This window comes from Schistocerca gregaria, chromosome 3, assembly GCF_023897955.1.
Source record: "Schistocerca gregaria isolate iqSchGreg1 chromosome 3, iqSchGreg1.2, whole genome shotgun sequence".
Lineage (NCBI taxonomy): Eukaryota > Metazoa > Arthropoda > Insecta > Orthoptera > Acrididae > Schistocerca > Schistocerca gregaria.
Genome location: NC_064922.1, coordinates 169,545,205 through 169,561,193, shown reverse-complemented (window position 1 = coordinate 169,561,193; position 15,989 = coordinate 169,545,205). Strand labels below are relative to the sequence as shown.

The window sequence follows — 15,989 nt, the reverse complement described above, 5'->3', positions numbered from 1 at the left end:
CATAAAAGTAATATTGAAGGAGCTACATTTTTGTATATTTAAAATTGTCTGCAGTCCTAGAACACATTGAATTCCCCACAGCATAGTATTTGTTTTCAGTATAAATGGAAATGCAGCTGGCCAATCCAGGTTACTTCTTTTGTCCTTTATCCTAAATTCAGTGAGCTGCCTCTAATAGACATGGGAATGGAGGACTTGTGCCAATACTCTAACATTACGTCCATCCCCATTTTGTACAAAATTAGTAAGATTTGGTCTAAGTGATACATTACCAGGACATTGCTCCTTTCCCAGTTAAATGTTATTTACTTATCAGCCTGCAATTTATTCATTGAAATTGTCAATACTGCTGTACAATTTCTAATATCAGGTCACTTGTTACTGCAGAAAAGGATGAGAATGCTTTAATATGTTACAAGATGCTAACTTGAAAATGACATGCTAGTCAAAATGAGCTGATGTCACATTGCAAGAAATATTGTACAACTAGAACTGGACCATACAGTAACTTCTTTTCGGTCAAATTTTTGGAGTGGCACTGATGTTGTCCATGTAAGACAACTGCGAGTGGAGTGAAATCAAGGCTCCCTGAAATTATGTAATGGGTTTTTGTAGAAATTTTCATGGACAAAAGGAGTATCAAATTGACCTGAGTGAGGTCTAATGTTGCAAAAAGAAATTCCTTTAAAGTAATCACTGTAATTGAGTAAATGTTGTTAATGATTTGAGGAAAAACTGAAAATTTTTACATACAGCTGCTGATAGTTATGTGAATGAACTGCCAGAAAGTTCTATATCTTCAAGGCCTAGTTGGTTTTGCGCATTTAAATTTACATTGGTATTATATTTTGAGAACAAAACACACAAGAAAAATACATGTCATGGCAGTAAAATCATGCGTTCTGAACAGAATATGAAAATTGAAGGGGAGAAAAGTCAAAAGTTTTGTGAAATGACTTGTCTCAAAGTAAGAAATAAATTAGAGGAACATTTAAATTATACTCAAAATCATGTTCTAATCTGCAACCCCTCACTTTTGGAGAAATCGTTTCTCAAAACATTTGGCAGATTATTTTTTTAAAGCAATTTAAGTGTGTCTTTGTTGAAGCCTGCATTCCACACCTGTAGCTTAATGTGGAAGCATTGTTCACTCATTGCCAAAAATTCTCCTGAAGAGTTACTTACCAGAAGAAGTAGTCTTGATGATTAACAAATGAAATATACATTAAGGAACAGAAGTCTTATTTGGGAGATATCATACAACAAATTATGGAAGAAAAAGGGGGGGGGGGAGAGAGAGAGAGAACATGAACAGCTGTTGTACAAGTTGATTATTTTATACATTCATGCTGACAATAGCTATTTGTCTCCAGGTTAAGTACTTAATTCTTTGCTGCCCGTGTGGCATGAACTGAGGCACAAATTTTTCAGCTTCAAATATTGAATTTCTGTACTCATAATCTTGAATCATTTTTCTGTATTTTTTGATGTAGCAACAATGGATCTGACAGTTCATTGCAAACAAGTCCGCACACTTGTTTGCTGTGCTACAATGGACAAGGCTAGGATAGCTTAATTGCCTCTGTTTCTTTTTTAACAACAGCAATAAGAATATTATAGTGTATTAACCACTATGTGCAGGTTATTTCATGCAGTGTCTATTATTTAAGATTAGATAATGATCTACAGCAGTTTTTTTTTTTACATGTTTTGCACCCATATCTGTTCTATGTTACAGAATACCCACAAAAACAAGTACAAGCCCAGATTACAAATATAGACGTGGAGCTGTAAGGAAAAAGGACCAGAGGCAGGCACTAGAGGGCTGGGAATGTGATATATGTAAGAAGGTATGAATATTTATTGAACCTAGATTTTTTTATTTTGTTGTAAAATTCAATCATTTCATACTAAACATAAATTTCAGTACTATGAAACAGGGAAAGATGACACTGCAGCTGCACAAAAACAACACATGAATCATTGCTCAAGGCACAGAGATAAATATCCTGTAAGAGCTAAAACACCACCAGGTACTTGTTGAAATCCTAAATAAATTCATAATGAAGTATTTTATGAAAGTTGTACTAAACTACACTATTGTTTTTGTAGGTTTCTGGGATCCAGACTTTCCTACAACACAGCAGTGCCGCAGCAAAATGCTTGATGTAACTCAAGCAAGCAATATTAGTAAAACCAAAGGGAAAAAGTGCACTAAATGAATTCAATAATTAGTAAAAAAAAATTATGTACATGCAGCTGTATATTTTTAGAACTTTTTTTCCAAAGTAAAAATATTTTATTTCCACAATTTCTTAATTGACATGTTCTTCTCAGAGTCCTTCTGCATGACTTTGGCCACAGCCATTTCAAAATCTTCTTGTGTCACATGTACTCTCCGTTCCCTCAAAGCATACATCCCTGCCTCTGTACAGACACCCTAAAACATTACGAGAGAAAATATACAGTCTTACATACATAAACATAATAATAATAATTTAGTGAGTGTACACTGAACACATTTTTACCTTAACTTCTGCTCCTGAAGCACCAGGCATCAGCTCTGCAATTTTCCGTAGATAAATACCTCTAGTGAGATTCATTTTTCTTGAATGAATTTTTAATATGTCCAGGCGTGCCTCCTCATTTGGTGGGGGAAATTCAATCTTTCGGTCAATACGTCCAGGACGCAGTAGAGCAGGATCAAGAATATCAATTCTATTTGTAGCCATTATGACCTAAAGAAATCCAAAATGATTTTATGTATCATTATTGTACTTATGTATAATATACTGATCTACCAATAATGAAGTTGTGACTGAGTATCCGAAGTCATCACAGCATTTTCTATTGAGGATAAAAATATAAATTTGATTTCAAAAGCAATCAGCAGTGAAAACTAACCAAGCAATTATTACCTGAATCATGTGATCCATTTCTTGGTGCCACCTCTTCTGTCATAATTGAAAGTTCTGAATCTCATGTAAAAGTACTTACAGAAACAATGTTGAAAAAAAGTTAAGTCTGCACCACCACAAAACATCAACTTTATGATTTCTTTCCATTTAAAGAACATTTCTAGTTTGGAAAATGAGACATTAACCACCTTATGGATGCTGATGTGTAGAATGTAAGCATCCATGCTATAATTGAAACACTGCTCATTAAAAGCCAAGTCTTCACACACGGATAACATTGATCATACTTAGCAAATTTTATATTCCTTATATATGTGTCATGTGGTTTCTTTGCTACAGCTCTGATGACAAAAGAGGGGGGGGGGAGGATTTTTACTTTTCAGCAAGACTGAAACTTATGCAAGGGAAGTTTTCATGATAGGTTTGTCTTATGAGATAAAGCAAAATTGTGTTTTTTAATCATGTAGCGAACAGGAACAATGTGTGAAACAGATACAGATCTACCTGTACTAGCAATGCAGCACATTCACAATTTACCATAAAGGTAAATGTGGGTCTGTTAAATCACTTAGTTTAAACTTTACAGCCCTTTCTTCTTCACATATCAGAGCACTGCATTACATCTATTTAGGTTTTGAGTGACTACTGCTTTCAGATTGGTATGAATACATTATCTCAAATGCAAGACAAACTTTGACTGTAACAAAAACTGAATTTTTGTGTGTGAATGCAAAGCTTTGCCATATTACATCTAGCAACAGTTATGGTACATTACTGTTCTTTATCTCGTCTTTTGCGCTTCGCCCATGTTGTCTGGTAGTTCCCCAAGTCCCAGCATTCACTCACGTAGAGACTCCGCTTCAAACACAACATTTTGACATTTTGTATTGTGACATTATCAGCACATTTTCAGTCAATTTGGACGCCTTACTTCCAACTCTTACTCTGCATAAAGTTCTGGCAACACAATCACGCTTTTTTTTTTACACATCTAGAATCAATTAAATGACCAGTCACAGATCGTTGATCTTCCTCCACTTACTGGCACCTCCACTATTACTCTGCTGTGAGAACTCCTGACTGCTCAGGCAACAAAACCAACCTTGTAGCACAAATTTTCCCTAAATGGATTCTATTGCTTATACCACCAATACAAATTGCTGAAGAGAATTTCTTACATCTAATACTATTTTAACGTAATGTCATTAACATTGCCCTGGTGATAATGTCTGATATGAAATCAATGGCTACTACATTTTCTGCAGACAAATTAATTTCTGCTACAATTAAATAGCTTATGTCACTCTCCTACATCAATGCTCACACATATGGAATTTAATATGTTCCCTAGCTGTCAAGGTTGCGACTTAAGTTTCTAGTAACTCTTACTCAAAATATCTGTCTCCTTGCTTGCAGTTCCAATCTGGTATACTATAAAGTAGCTGTCCACAACAAATGTATCTACACTCCAGCAGGCCATTTACAATGTATTAGTTATTCCAGGCCAATGCCTTTTCACCAGAAAACTATTCACTCACACCAATGACAACACACGAATATGAACACAGCTGACAGACAGTGGAACGTCATAAGTACATCTCTCATTACCACATTTTCCCACATAGTATATCCATCTTTGAAGTTAGAGTCTGAATTGTATTAAACACATGTTAAAATGTTTTAAATTTGATGGTATAGGTACTGTTTGGCCACTGTGATTTTTGCTGCTGAGAGTTCTGCAGCCACAGAGTGAGGAAACGTGCGGTGAAACAGTGTTGTTCAGTGCCAGAAACTTTGCTATGGTAGAAATGACTTCTATCAACAGGTACCAATTGAGGTAGAGGGTGAAACTGTAGCAGCCAAATATTAAACAAAATATTTATTAGCATATGACACAATAACCTGTGTTCTTCCTTTGTTTGTGTTGTATTCAGTCCATTTTTTTCTTTTTTTAAAAACAGTGTACCAATACATCATGGACAAAAAGACAGTTAATGGCAGAAGAAAAGTGGAGTATTATTCAGGAAGTGCACAAAAACTAAACATTCCTCCATCAACATTAAATACAATAGTGAATAAGGAAAAACCTGAGTGCAACAGTAAGTTTTCAGAACTGGAGAATATGTTATTGAAGTGGATAAAAAAGGCTTATGCTTCGAATATCCCAGTTGATGGTATTGTGGTTTGTGCTAAAGCAATATATTTTGCACAAATGGTGGGACTTACCAACTTCAAGCCATCCAATGGTTGGCTCGAAAGGTTCAAGAACCAACACAATTTAGTGTATAAATGTGTTCAAGGTGAGGCAGGAAGCATGAACACTGACACTGCAAAGCCATCAGAAAATGGACTTATACTTTTCACCTTATGCCTGACAAAACTCTTGAGCTCAAGAGAGAGAAATACAACAGCAGAAAATTTAGTAAAGAGTGGCTACCTGTCTCATATTGAAAATGGAACAGTAAAGTTGGTGCACTTAAAACTGGAACAACAAAGAGTCCACAGTGCTTTAAAAATGCGCAGACATTTCTGTAAACACATCTCCCCCCCCCCCCCCCCCCCCCCGATACCATGTTTCTACATAATATTAATATAGCAATATTATGGAAGGAATGTCACTACTCACCATACAGTGGAGATGCTGGATAGGCACAACAAAAAGACTGTTGCAAATAAGGTTTCAGGAATTACTGCAACCAACCGCTGTTTCTTCTTCAATTTTTATCTATTCATGACTGGTTCTGAATCGCCTGGTGATTCATTATCAGGTGATACAATTTAGTTGGAGTATTGTGGGGGTTAGGCATCAATGGCAAATACAGAGATGAAAAAGTGAGCACTGTATGTGGGAAGAATATTAAGACTGAAAGATTAATTTGATGGTATTACTAACTGTTTTTATTCTTGTGGCAGGCACTGCTTTGGAAAACATATATATTATATTTACAAAATACAACCAAACCAAAGAGTGTGGCTGTTGTCTCCAAAGAGTTTTGTTGAGCCAGAGATTTTCTTTGCTCATTTTTCGTTGTGTGTGGCATTCATAATAAAATATGTAATTATTACATTACTTTCTTTATAAAAATTATTATAATGTTTTTACATTGCAAATTTTCTTATGCTATTTACAAAATCTACAACAAAGTGTTTAGAACAATATTTCTGCTATTTAAGTTACGTTAGACATGTTTCTCATTGCTCAATAAACAGGATAGTATACATATGGGGTGGGGTGGGACGGGGGCGCGCGCGCGCACACACACACACACACACACACACACACACACACACACACACACACACACACACACAGAGAGAGAGAGAGAGAGAGAGAGAGAGAGAGAGAGAGAGAATATGTATCAGTGTGTGTGTGTGTGTGTGTGTGTGTGTGTGTGTGTGTGTGTGTGTGTGTGTGTGTTTAAAAAAGAGGTAGAGAGGATGGTGTTTAGGTGTGGTATGAGTGAGGTGGGTAATGGGTATGGGAGTGGATGAGTACAGTATTTATTAGTTTCTCAAATTTAAGGACTTCAAAATTTTGGAAGAATGGGTTGTTTGCTAAATCAATTTGTTCATTTAAGATGGTGTGGGGTGTTTTTTTTTATGCATGAAAATTTCTAATTGTTGCAAGAGGTCCATTTTTATTCCTTTGTCTACAGTGCGTAAAAATGTGGAGGTTGGTCTTTATATCTGTGATTGAATACTATTTTGGCCTAGATGGGCTGCAAAAGTGGATTTATTTAAATTTTTTAAACAAAGTGTGTCAGTGTGCTCTTTGTATCTGATTTCAAAATTTCTTCCTGTCTGTCCTATGTAGTAGCAAGAACAGCTATCACAAGTTTATTTGTATATACCGGATTTGTGATATAGTGGGCTGGTTGTTTTAATGTTGTGAATTATTTTGTTTTGTATTTTGTTGTTTGTGTGGAAACTGATTTTGACTTTGTATGGTTTAAATAGTTTTGCAAGTTGATGTGATACATTAACAAGGAAAGGCCTACAGACATATTTAGTTTCTTCTGGTGCTGAGGAAAGGATTGTTGATGGTTTTTGCGTAGTTTTCATTTTTGCATCTGGTTTGTCAACTATTGTTGGGTCAGAAGCATTATTGTGAGATATTGTTTTTAAAATGTTTATTTCCTTGGTTTTTACAGCAGGTTCAGCATGAATTTTGTTTACACAGTTGAGTGCTGATCTGAAAAATGCTAATTTATGCTGATTTGGGTGGAATTATGTATTATTTATAACAACACCTGTTGTGGTGGGTTTCCTGTAAATTTTGAATTTGTTTTTGGTGTTGTGACATGTTATGTTTAAGTCAAGAAAATTAATTCTCTGTTCTGTTTGGTGTTCAACAGTGAACAGTATTTTAGGATGTATACCATTTAGTTTAGTGGCTAAATTTTCTATTTCAGTTGTTCCATTGTATAGTATCAATGTGTCATCAACATAGTATTTGTAATAAGTGTGTGTCTTTTTCCATTGGATTATCTTTAAAGAATTTGTTTTCGATATCATTAGTATAGATGTCAGCTAGTAGGCCAGCTAAGCTGCTGCCTATTGCTAAACCGTCTTTCTGAATACAGATTTTGTTATTAAAGGAAAAGTAATTCTGAGACAACACTAATTCAAGCAAATCCATCAGTTCATAGATTTCTATGTTACTTAGCTTTTTATGATGCAATAAGGTGTCTTTGTTTATTTGGAGTGTTTCTGTTAAGGGGTATATTGGTGTACACATTTACTATGTCGAGGGATGTAAATTTTGCTGTTGTGGGAATAGTGATATCTTTTATGCTCCCAGTTAGTTCATAGCTGTTCTTTATGGAATAGTTGTTTGTAAATGTGCAGGATTTCATGAAGTTTTTTGGTTGTTTTGTATCCAGGACTGTTTATTGAGTTGACTATTGGGCATAGTGGGTGGCCTTGACACATGAAGCAAATGAAATAATAAAGAAAAACATGAAAACAAAAACTCCACAATATTGCTCATAATCAGGCTACAACACTCAAACAAACTAATAAAAAACTAGTTGATAATAATGCTGTTGTGGTTAAGGCTTACAAAAGCAATACAGCTGTAATAATGTATGAATCGAGTACATTAACAAAACAACAGAATTTTTTAAAAATAACGACATAACTGAACTATAATCTGATCCTACGCTAAAAAACAAAATAAAAAACTTGTTAAAGAACTGGAACTTCCTCATAACTACTACTGAAGCCAAACACTGCATAATAATGAACCCGATAGCCCCAAAGCTCAGATCACAACCCAATGTTCATTAACAAGGCCACCCACTACGCCCAACAGTCAACTCAATAAACAGTCCAGGATACAAAATAACCAAAAAAACTTCATGAAATTCTCAGTAAATCCTAAACATTTACAAACAAGTACTCCATAAAAAACAGCTATGAACTAATTGACAGCATAACAGATATCACTATTCCCACAAAATCAAAATTTACATCCCTCGGCATAGTAAACCTGTACACCAACATACCTCTAACAGAAGCACTCCAAATAATCAAAGACAACTTGTTGCATCATAAAAAGCAAAGTAACGTAGAAATCCATGAACTGATGGATTTGCTTGAATTAGTGTTGTCTAACAATTACTTTTCCTTTAATTACAGTTTATCAATGGCCAGTAGCTTAGCTGGCCTCCTAGCTGATATTTATATTAATTATTTGGAAAACAAATTTAAAGATAAACCAATGGAAAAAGGCAAAGTCATTTATTACAAACGCTATGTTGATGACACATTGATACTATACAAGGGAACAACAACACAATAGAAAATTTAGCCACTAAACTAAATAATATACATTCCAAAATACAGTTTACTGTTGAACACCAAACCCAACAAGGAATTAATTTTATTGACTTAAACATAACAAACACAAATTCAAAATATATTTTATTACAAATGCCACAATAAACGAAAAATGAGCAAAGAAAATCTCTGCCTCCACAAAACTCTTTGGAGACAACAACAGCCACACTCTTTGGTTTGTTTATATTTTGTTAAGCCTAGCTCACTCATTTGTTACATAGTTTAATTCTTAATTTATTTGCATGTTTTTGGTACTTGTATTGTTTAATTCATAAAATTCGGGCGTATTATAGTATTTGAGAGTTGTAGCATCATGTTTTAGTACTTGAATAGTGTAAAATCGCGTAGTCTCCTTCCGCCGCCAAGCAGTGTATCAGAAGTGCCCTAGTAGCAGCATTACTGCATTTACTAGGCAATCTTGTATTTTAATAACTGTTCAAATTTTGTGTCGAATTGTTTGTGCTCTCTGTAGATTAATTCAGATGTTCTTTGCACAACAGTTTTTAGCATGGATAGGGACTGCAACTGCTGTGTTCGGACGCAGGCTGAGTTGGCATCCCTTCGTTCCCAGTTTCAGGCAGTGTAGGCTTCTGTGACACAGCTTGAGGCTGTTGCCAATGGGCATTACTGTGGGGGTCCGGATTGGGGTTTGTCGGGGATGGCCAGTTCGTCCCACGCATCCCCCGATCGGACTACGACTGTGGCTGCCCGGGATACTGCCCACATTGAGGCTGATCCCTCACCTGTGGTAGATTGGGAGGTCGTCTCAAGGTGTGGCAGGGGGCGAAAGACATTCCAGAGGGCTGAACGGAAGGCCTCTCCAGTTTGTCTGATGAACCGGTTTCAGGCTCTGTCTCCGGCTGATACTGATCTTTGGCCGGGGATGGCTGCTTGTCCTGTTCCAGAGGTTGCCCCCAGTCTGCAAGATCCGGGCAGTCGCAGAGGGTGGGCTTACTGGTAGTTGGGAGCTCCAATGTCAGGCGCGTAATGGGGCCCCTTAGTTATATGGCAGCAAGAGAGGGGAAGAAAACCAATGTGCACTCCATGTGCATACCGGGGGGAGTCATTCTAGATGTGGAAAGGGTCCTTCCGGTTACCATGAAGGGTACAGGGTACACCCAACTGCAGGGGGCCACTCATGTCGGCACCAATGATGTGTGTCACTATGGATCGGAGGAAATCCTCTCTGGCTTCCGGCAGCTATCTGATTTGGTGAAGACTGCCAGTCTCGCTAGCGGGATGAAAGCAGAGCACACCATCTGCAGCATTGTCGACAGGACTGACTGCGGACCTTTGGTAAAGAGCCAAGTGGAGGGTCTGAATCAGAGGCTGAGACGGTTCTGCGACCGTCTGGGCTGCAGATTCCTCTACTTGCGCCATAGGGTGGTGGGGTTTCGGGTTCCGCTGGATAGGTCAGGAGTCCACTACACGCAGCAAGCGGCTACACGGGTAGCAGGGGCTGTGTGGCGTGGACTGGATGGTTTTTAGGTTAGGTGGCCTCGGGCAAGTCCAGAAAGGGCGCGGGGCAAAGTCAGTATATGCGGGGACCAAGCACCAATCGGTATTGTAATTGTAAACTGTCGAAGCTGCATTGGTAAAGTACTGGAACTTCAAGTGCTGATAGAAAGCACCGAAGCTGAAATCATTATAGATACAGAAAGCTGGCTGAAGCCAGAGATAATTCAGCCGAAATTTTTACAAAGGCACAGACGGTGTTTAGAAAGGATAGATTGCATGCAACCGGTGGTGGCGTGTTTGTCGCTGTTAGTAGTAGATTATCCTATAGTGAAGTAGAAGTGGATAGTTCCTGTGAAATATTATGGGTGGAGGTTACACTCAACAACCGAATAGGTTAATAATTGGCTCCTTTTACCGACCTCCCGACTCAGCAGCATTAGTGGCAGAACAGCTGCGAGAAAATTTGGAATACATTTCACATAAATTTTCTCAGCATATTATAATCTTAGGTGGAGATTTCAATGTACCAGATATAGACTGGGACACACAGATGTTTAGGACGGGTAGTAGGAACAGAGCATCGAGTGACATTATACTGAGTGTACTATCCGAAAATTACCTCGAGCAATTAAACAGAGAACCGACTCTTGGAGATAACATCTTGGACCTACTGATAACAAACAGACCCGAACTTTTCGACTCTGTAAGTGCAGAACAGCGAATCAGTGATCAAAAGACCGTTGCAGCATCCCTGAATATGGAAGTTAATAGGAATATAAAAAGAGGGAGGAAGGTTTATCTGTTTAGCAAGAGTAATAGAAGACAGATTTCAGACTACCTAACAGATTAAAATGAAAATTTCTGTTCTGACACTGACAATGTTGAGTGTTTATGGAAAAAGTTTAAGACAATTGTAAAATGCGTTTTAGACAGGTACGTGCCGAGTAAAACTGTGAGGGACGGGAAAAACCCACCGTGGTTCAACAATAAAGTTAGGAAACTACTGCGGAAGCAAAGAGAGCTTCACTCCAATTTTAAACGCAGCCCAAACCTCTCAGACAAACAGAACCTAAACGATGTCAAAGTTAGCGTAAGGAGGGCTATGCGTGAAGTGTTCAGCGAATTCGAAAGTAAAATTCTATGTACCGACTTGACAGAAAATCCTAGGAAGTTCTGGTCTTACGTTAAATCAGTAAGTGGCTCGAAACAGCATATCCAGACACTCGAGATGATGATGATGGCATAAAGCTGAAATACTAGACACCTTTTTCCAAAGCTGTTTCACAGAGGAAGACCGCACTGCAGTTCCTTCTCTAAATCCTCACACAAACGAAAAAATGGCTGACATCAAAATAAGTGTCCAAGGAATAGAAAAGCAACTGGAATCACTCAACAGAGAGAAGTCCACTGGACCTGACGGGATACCAACTCGATTCTACACAGAGTATGCGAAAGAACTTGCCCCCCTTCTAACAGCCGTGTACCGCAGGTCTCTAGAGGATCGGAAGGTTCCAGATGATTGGAAAAGAGCACAGGTAATCCCAGTCTACAAGAAGGGTCGTCGAGCAGATGCACAAAACTATAGACCTATATCTCTGATGTCGATCTGTTGTAGAATTTTAGAACACGTTTTTTGCTCAAGTATCACGTCATTTTTGGAAACCCAGAATCCACTCTGTAGGAATCAACATGGATTCCGGAAACAGCGATCGTGTGAGACCCAACTCGCTTTATTTGTTCATGAGACCCAGAAATTATTAGATACAGGCTCCCAGGTAGATGCTATTTTCCTTGACTTCCGGAAGGCGTTCGATACAGTTCCGCACTGTCGCCTGATAAACAAAGTAAGAGCCTACGGAATATCAGACCAGCTGTGTGGCTGGATTGAAGAGTTTTTAGCAAACAGAACACAGCACGTTGTTATCACTGGAGAGACGTCTCCAGATGTTAAAGTAACCTCTGGCATGCCACAGGGGAGTGTTATGGGACCATTGCTTTTCACAATATATATAAATGACCAAGTAGATAGTGTCAGAAGTTCCATGCGGCTTTTCGTGGATGATGCTGTAGTATACAGAGAAGTTGCAGCATTAGAAAATTGTAGCGAAATGCATGAAGATCTTCAGCGGATAGGCACTTGGTGTAGGGAGTGGCAATTGACCCTTAACATAGACAAATGTAATGTATTGCAAATACATAGAAAGAAGTGTCCTTTATTGTATGATTATATGATAGCGGAACAAACACTGGTAGCAGTTACTTCTGTTAAATATCTGGGAGTATGCGTGCAGAATGATTTGAAATGGAATGATCATATAAAATTAATAGTTGGTAAGGTGGGTACCATGTTGAGATTGATTGGGAGAGTCCTTAGAAAAGGTAGTCCGCAAAATTCTGGACCTTTGGGACACTGAATGGCGCACCCTGCCTTCACGAAACAAACTTCAGGCCATCAAGGAGGCTACCGGTGTGTGGCACTCCTCCTTGCGGGCCTCTCGCAAGGAGTCTGTTGTCCTCTGCCGGCTGCGCATTGGGCACACATGGCTGACGCATGGCCACCTATTGCGACGTGAGGCCCCACCTTTATGTCGCTGTGGCTCCGTTTTGACAGTGGTCCACATTTTACTGGACTGTCCACTTTTAGCTGTGCTCAGGCAGTCGTTCGCACTGCCTGACACGCTCCCTGCGCTTTTAACAGATTACTCTGCTATGGCTGACTTAGTTTTACGTTTTATTCGGTCAGGGGGTTTTCATCGTTTAATCTGAGTGTTTCTGTTTCATTTTATTGTATTGTGTTGATTCTGGCCTTTGGCCTACGATTTTAAACTGAGTTTTTAATGTGTTCTCGGTGGTTGGCTTTTCCTTTTTTCTCTCTATGGTCGGCCAACCACCGCCACACTCTGTGTGGTGTTACTTTGTTTTGTCTGTTCCTTGTCTGAGTATTTCTTGTCCTGTGTCGATGCCGTCTTTCCTGTTGTTCGTTTTTCTTCTCTTTGGGTGGTTTTAGTTTTTTTGGAAAAAGGGACCGATGACCATAGCAGTGTGGTCCTTTTAATCCCACAAACCAACCAACCAATCCATCAACAAAGGAGGTGGCTTACAAAACACTCATTCGACCTATACTTGAGTATTGCTCATCAGTGTGGGATCCGTACCAGATCAAGTTGACGGAGGAGATAAGAGAATATCCAAAGAAGAGTGGCACGTTTCGTCACAGGGTTAGTTGGTAACCGTGATGGCGTTACGGAGATGTTTAGCAAACTCAAGTGGCAGACTCTGCAAGAGAGGCACTCTGCATTGTGGTGTAGCTTGCTCGCCAGGTTTCGGGAGGGTGCGTTTCTGGATGAGGTATCGAATATACTGCTTCCCCTTACTTATACCTCCCGTGGAGATCACGAATGTAAAATTAAAGAGATTCGAGCGCGCACAGAGGCTTTCAGACAGTCGTTCTTCCCGGAAACCATACGCGACTGGAACAGAAAAGGGAGGTAATGACAGTGGCACGTTAAGTGCCCTCCGCCACACACCGTTGGGTGGCTTGCGGAGTATGAATGTAGATGTAGATGCCTGACCCCAACAATACTCCAACTGAATTATATCATCTGATGATGAATTGTCAGGCAATTCGGAACTGGTCATGAATAAATGGTGATTGGTTGCAGTAATTCCTCAAACCTTAACAAGATAGTCACAGTGTTCCAAATTCAGAATGTATAAAAGTTTTTATGTCACAAGGCTTTCATCAAAAATAAACACCACACACACACACACAACTGCAGTCTCTGGCAACTGAAGCCACACTGCGAGCAGCAGTACCAGTGCACATTGCGAGTGGAGGCACCTCTTGGCACGGTGTTACACCGTCCGAGTTCTTCCCATTAACACCAACCCGTCAGAACTCCGGAGATGGGAACTTACCCTTCAGTATATCCAGTCTTCTCAATATCCACCAGGCCTCAACCTCTGCTAATTCCAAGTTGCCGCCGCTCATACCTCACCTGTCTTTCAACAACTTCTTTGCCTTTACAAGTTTGTGTGTGTGTGTGTGTGTGTGTGTGTGTGTGTGTGTGTGTGTGTGTGTGTGTGTGTGTGTGTACACCTGTCCTTCCCCCTAAGGTAAGTCTTTCTGCTCCCAGGATTGGAATGACTCCTTACCCTCTCCCTTAAAACCCACATCCTTTCGTCTTTCCCTCTCCTTCCCTAAGCAACCGTTGGTTGCGAAAGCTTGAATTTCGTGTGTATGTTCGTGTTTCTATCGACCTGCCAGCACTTTTGATTGGTAAGTCACATCATCTTTGTTTTTAGATATATTACACACACACAGTGTTTCTTCCTTTCACGTACGTAAGCCACCTTCAGCCACTCAACCTAGGTACTATAAAATGCCTGAAACGAAAATACAGGAAAAAATGTTGCTAGGCGTGGGTGACAGTGAAGTGCTGCTGGGGAGCACACAGGAATGAGGTGGAGAGAGTGTAGGGGAGCTATGTGCAGTTGGGAGGTTAGCTAGAGGGCAGGGAAGAGGGAGTTAGCAGAAAAGGAGAGAAGTAAAAAGTCTGGGTGTGATCGTGGAATGAGGGCGGTGTAGTATTGGAATTCTTGTACAGATGAGGCTGCCTGTTTTAATACTACAATGAGAAAGTTAATGATGTGGGATGCTAGGTGTTTAGTCAGTGGGATTCCAGACAAAAGCACAATCTCAAACAGCTTCAAGAAGCTGGCTTTCATTGGCAAGGAACTGTAGTTCAATAATGGCAGTGAATAATGGGTCAAGAAGATAACATTTCCTACCTTGGATTCTATGCCTTTTAAATGTGTCTAAAGTATTGCCTTCTGTCAGTCCGTTACAGCTGATAAAGTCTTGCAAGTAGAGGCGGCAGAAAAACAAGAAGAAAGTGGAGATGAGGATGAACCAGAACACTTGCCAGTTCCTAAAAAATCAAAAGGAGGATGAAGGTAGGAAGTGGGGGTGCTGGGACACTTTCCACTTATCAATATGGGTGCAAATATAATTGTATGGGCTTCTGCAACCAGAGTAAGTTGATACAAAAGTTTTTCAAGTGTGGTACCAGGTCATAACATAAAAAACTGTATTGGAGAAACAAACATTTCAGCCATGATTACAGTGGCCTCCTCCTGGGTCTACTCGATAGTGAAAGGAGGCCACTGTAACCATGGCCTCTATGTTTATTTCTCCTGTACAGCTTTTTACATTATGGCATGGTATCCTACTTAGAAACCTTATATATCATGGCTGAAAATGTTTCAGTGTTAGAATAACCACAAACAATCTGTCAATATATAGAAGACAGGCCGGAAATTCTCAGCACCTATTGCAGAACGTTAAGTACAGCATGACTCAAGAACCTGGATTCTTGTTACATGTTCCAATAATATTTCTGAACTCTCAAGCAAATTTCTTCCCAGAACAGTTTCTGTGACTTCTCTAGACAAACTCTATTCCTTTCCTTCAAAAATTCTTTGTTCGTCATTTCCTCCCACCTATTTCTGAAACAATATTTTTGATTGTCTCTATTAGTAATTTACTTAGCCTTAGTTCCTTTAGCACACACCTGCCCTCATCTCTGACTAAACAATATCTCTTTCACCTTTGCCAGTTTTATTTCTCCACGCCTGTTTTCCTTTTTGAGTCTGATTTCATTAATTCTCTATACTCTTCATAAAGATTATTACACCTATTTCTCTCCTTTGTCAGCATCACCAAATTGTGAAATATGTTATGGAAAATGTTCACAGTCATCACAGTGTAAA

The 15,989-nt window shown here is 39.2% G+C and overlaps 2 protein-coding genes across 3 annotated transcripts in view; one reads left to right on the top strand and one right to left on the bottom strand.

Moving 5' to 3' along the window:
• The window catches only part of LOC126353873 (uncharacterized), a 107,860-nt gene extending 105,705 nt beyond the window's left edge, over window positions 1-2,155 (top strand). The window contains exons 6-7 of one of the 2 annotated variants that reach the window (XM_050003058.1): window positions 1,739-1,850; window positions 1,928-2,155. In XM_050003058.1, coding sequence (XP_049859015.1) covers window positions 1,739-1,850; window positions 1,928-2,044 — 229 coding nt within the window. In that variant the 3' untranslated portion in view covers window positions 2,045-2,155. The remainder of the gene's footprint in view (window positions 1-1,738; window positions 1,851-1,927) is intronic. The other variant, XM_050003059.1, reaches the window with a different exon arrangement.
• Window positions 2,156-2,245: 90 nt separating this feature from the next.
• LOC126353874 (26S proteasome regulatory subunit 8) overlaps window positions 2,246-15,989 on the bottom strand; it is a 44,020-nt gene continuing 30,276 nt past the window's right edge. Inside the window, exons 7-8 of the mRNA XM_050003061.1 lie at window positions 2,529-2,738; window positions 2,246-2,440 (exon numbers count right to left, since the gene is read on the bottom strand). Of these exons, the coding sequence (XP_049859018.1) occupies window positions 2,300-2,440; window positions 2,529-2,738 (351 nt within the window). The 3' untranslated portion in view covers window positions 2,246-2,299. The remainder of the gene's footprint in view (window positions 2,441-2,528; window positions 2,739-15,989) is intronic.